Source organism: Phyllobates terribilis, unplaced genomic scaffold, assembly GCF_046119375.1.
Source record: "Phyllobates terribilis strain yellow unplaced genomic scaffold, ASM4611937v1 Scaffold_6338__1_contigs__length_45181, whole genome shotgun sequence".
Classification (NCBI taxonomy): Eukaryota; Metazoa; Chordata; class Amphibia; order Anura; family Dendrobatidae; genus Phyllobates; species Phyllobates terribilis.
The window spans coordinates 14,879-19,387 of record NW_027369082.1 but is presented as its reverse complement, the minus strand read 5'-3'; the positions used below and the strand labels follow the sequence as shown (position 1 = coordinate 19,387).

Sequence of the window (4,509 nt, the reverse complement as noted above, 5' to 3'; positions counted from 1 at the left end):
TATTTAACTAGAAAAAGACCCAATAATTAAGCTTTACAAGGCTTACACTACCCTCAATATCAAACAACAGTCAATCACTGTTCACTAGTATCTAAGAGGTCAATATGTACCAATTTTATGTGCTTTGAAGCTAAAATCGTTTTAGTCCGATAGAGTTCTAGAGGAGCTCAAATAAACTATAAACCCTTAAAGTGTGCGTTCCAACAGCCTGGGGGTGCATGTGCTACGTGTGTTACATGCATGTATGCACATCAATGAGGTCTAATAAGTACTTTTTCCGTCCTGAAAATAACGTCATCCGAACATTAACTTCTTGCATTAAAATCAATTTTATTTTAACTTTGTTATAATTTTTTTTCCAAATAATATTCTCATTAATTGATGTAAAAAGTGAATTTTTTTTCTCTTGATGATACCAATTTTTAAAATTTTAATGAATTTAATTAGGGATGCATGAGTTAAACTAGACTATTCCTTAATAGTTATGCATGTGATTAAAATGACATTCTGTATGGCACAGAGGTAAGAAATCGAAAGAGTAAATTGTGAATTTATATGCACTGGATAATTTTTTTTCACTTTAGACGTGGTGCAGTATATTCTACACACCACTATAAATATAATGGTCAACTTTATTGAAACTTGGGTAAGAATTAAACCCGTTCTGATATTAAATTAAGAATAATTTATTATGTGACCATGGGTACATTATAATAGTTAAAAGTGAAAAAATTAATTATAAATTATCTTTTTATTACAAAGAGTTTCTCAATTCATAATTAAATCTTAATGAAAATAACTTTTATTTTTATTTTGAATTGATTTATTGTGTGTCCATAAAGACATAATAAAAAACTGTTAAATTAAAAGTCCGTGATCTGTGATACGCGACATCATAGGTTCATGAAACACAATACATCAGTTCAGTAAATTTCATCTTAAAACTAATTAATAACATAAAGACTAATCCATTACTTTAAATGTACAAATTTTATTTAGTTTCACTTGAGTTTGATTTGATCGATTCCACCTTAGCCATAGAACCGCGTCATTACACGCATATAGCGTCTTTTTAGTAGTACAAGGTTAGTTGGTGTTAACCATCAATTATGAATAGTACGTCGTCCCCTACTAAAATAGCCGGTTGGCGGCTTCATATACACACTACGCAAAATATATTATATGCACATTGGAAATCAATATAATCGTGAGAGAAAACATACACAAGCTTAGCCACCTAGCTATAAGCTTACACATAATAACTCAACCATGTCGGTTAAAGATTGTGGGAAACATAAGGACAAGAAGAAGGAGCTTCTAAAGAAGATCGGAATCGGAGTTGGAATATTCGTGCTGGTGTTGCTTCTACTAGCACTTATACTATGGCTGGTTCTCAGGCCAGCCAGCAAGCCTGTGTTTCTTCTCCAAGACGCCACTGTTCACACCTTTAACCTCACCGGATATCCGCCCAACTTCATAACCTCCACCTTCCAACTCACCGTCCAGTGCCGGAATCCTAACGGTCGGATTTCCATCTACTACGACAGCCTTATGGTGTACGCTACATATCGTACGCAGCAGATCACTGCCCCAACCTCCTTCCCTCCCACCTATCAGGTACGAGTTCCATATATTCCGTATACTGAAGTATGTGTTCTTTTCGATTGAATAACTATCAGTTTCTAAACTGTCAAAACAAATTCATAAATTTCTCTAAATTGCAAAAGAAACAAATCCCTTAATTGGATGCAAGAAAGCATATGCAAGATTTAAGAATATTTTATCGAATTGTCTAAATCTTAAAATTACTAGGAGGAATTTCTAATAATTAATGTAGTAGTAAAATTTGAATATCTTAACTTTACATCCCTATCACAAGTTATCATTAAATCAGGACATCTCGATCGTAGTTTTACATTTGTAAATGTACTCGACCTCCATATATATGTCTTAAATAGCTTAAAAAATATTTTATACACTTATTCATATCTTTTTAGTAAAATTTTCATACCAGTGTAGAGTTTCAATAGATAATACTCCGTATTCGATAATTAAAGGGTCACATTTGACTTAAAATACAAGTTCATGAAAATTTTATTAAAATCAATTATTAATAGAAGAAGTATTCCATGATATTATAGTGAATTTCTATTTTTTCGATTTTTAATATAAAAAGTCTGTTCTTAAATGAACTAATCTTCTAACTCTAGCTCTAACCAGTGACGGATTTAGGATTTTTTTAAGGAGGTCACATTTTTTTAATATAATATTCTAATATATTATATAATAAATTTTAATATTAATTTAGTAATTATAATAAATAAAATATATTTATAAAGATATATATAATCATTTAGGGTTTGTTAGAGATGTATATTTATAAATAGATTTATTATTTATACAGAGGTTTTCAGTTATAAATTTGTTTGGATAAAATATATTTTTTATAAAAAGACGTGTATTTTTTAAATAGATTAGAGTATGAAAAATGAAATAAAATATAATTAGTTACACGTTTCACGAAAACGCAAAAAATAGTTATGCAAAATAAAGTTTTATAAAGAATAAATATGCGTTACCAAACGGAGCCTTAGTAAAAATATAGTGAAAATTATTCACAAAATATCAAAAATAAGAGAGATTGGATGAATATGAAAATTGAACTCAAGATCTTTTCATATCATAATTAGAGTTTACCACCTTAGATCGATAATTTTGTTGTTATAGAGTGGATTTAAAAAAAAAAATGTATTATTTTTCATTTTTTTCCATTAAATATAATTATCAAGATCGGATAAACGAGGACACGAGATCCCCTAATACCCCTAAATCCGCCCCTGACTCTAAACTAGCTATCAATTTTCATTTCAGCTTGATAAGTGAAAGGAATTCGTAAATATTTATCTTCATTGTCATTTTCACGAGTTCAAACCAATTCTCCCCTTATTATTTGGATAATCATATTTGAAGGTCCGAATTTCGTACTGCAAAACAAATTTTGATTTTTGATCCGATCTTAGTTAAACCGACATAAACAATGGATATATACTCTCTCCATTTTTTTATTCTTCCTATTTTTTTACTTACTATTTACAATTTGATAGAATCGATTTCTCTCGATGTATATGAAAACACATAATCATATTTGGTCTTATTTTATTCGTCTCGACGAGTATTTTAACAAAGTATAAATTTTATAATTTTTATTAACTTAATTTTAAAATATTTATCACAGAAAACACGTATAGACAAACGTACTAAAAAAAAAAAAAAAAAGACACCCAGAAAGTATTATTTTTTTATGCTTAAGTGGGACTTGAATGTCTACAAAACTGCAGGATACGAATGGGATAAACGTATGGTCGCCGTATGTAACTGGAGTGTTGGTGCCGATCGCACCGTACGTTGGACAGGCAATCAGCCAAGATCAAACGGCGGGGAACATACTGATCAATTTCCAGATGAATGGACGATTGAGATGGAAAGTTGGAGCCTTCGTTTCAGCCACCTATAACTTGCATGTCAACTGCCCGGCGTACATCACCGTCGCTAACTCTAACGCCGGTGCCGTCGTCGGCTATCACGCCGTCAAGTACCAGCTTTCTCAGACCTGCTCCGTCAGCCTTTGACTTGCTAAACTACTCAATTTCGTCACTCTTTATTGTTCTATTTCATGTATAATTTAATTATTGTTGGATGTATAATTATGGCTCTCAAACATTTGTACATCATCAACTTATTTAAGTTTCCTGATAAGTTTGGTTGGACTGCATTATTGGAGTACACTATTTCGACATAAGATAACACTGAAACTAACTAACCATCTCCTTAAATTGTTTTTTTACAATCCAAACATAGTTAATTAGGTTTGTTTTGTAATGTTATTATAAAAATATTTCACGTTTTTCTGTAAAATTTATGGCGGAAAAGGATGTCAAACGCGATTAGCGGAGTGTGACGAGTCATGACGCGCGATGAGGACCGTTAGACAAGAGAACGTTAGGCATGCAGAACGAGTCCAAGGAAATCCTAACTAGACGTCTGAGATTCCTATGATGTGGATAACGTGGCCAGACAAGTCCAACATCTTTATTTTCTTAGTATAAATAGCTTTAGATTAACGTTGTAAGGGACACGGCTTAATTACCATCTATCAATATCACACTTAATCATTTTGTAACCCAGCATTCGTCAATACAATCAAACGTTCGATTATTTCTTGTTTATTCGTTTATCTTGCACTCGCAGTCGCCAAATTACCTCACAATTAAGGCAATTGAGACTAGTTCGTCTTTTTTCCCAGAACAATTAGGTCCCCACCGTGGAGCTAGTAGCTGATATTTCTTCCCATAATAAAGATCTTTCTCGTTCATCCTTCCCAATGGATGATTCTAGCATTGTTCCCCCCGTCCATGGAAGTGATGACAACGTTATCACTAACGAAAAAACTATGTCCCAGCAAGACAAAGGCAAACAAGTCTCGGAAGCCTCTGAGGCATCTACGCAAAG

At 32.2% G+C, this 4,509-nt stretch overlaps 1 protein-coding gene across 1 annotated transcript; it reads left to right on the top strand.

Moving 5' to 3' along the window:
- Positions 1-1,269: 1,269 nt before the first annotated feature.
- LOC141250896 (uncharacterized) lies at positions 1,270-3,629 on the top strand. Its single transcript, XM_073670153.1, has 2 exons — positions 1,270-1,617; positions 3,339-3,629. Exons 1-2 carry the CDS (start codon positions 1,270-1,272, stop codon positions 3,627-3,629), a joined length of 639 nt encoding a protein of 212 aa, XP_073526254.1.
- Positions 3,630-4,509: the final 880 nt, after the last annotated feature.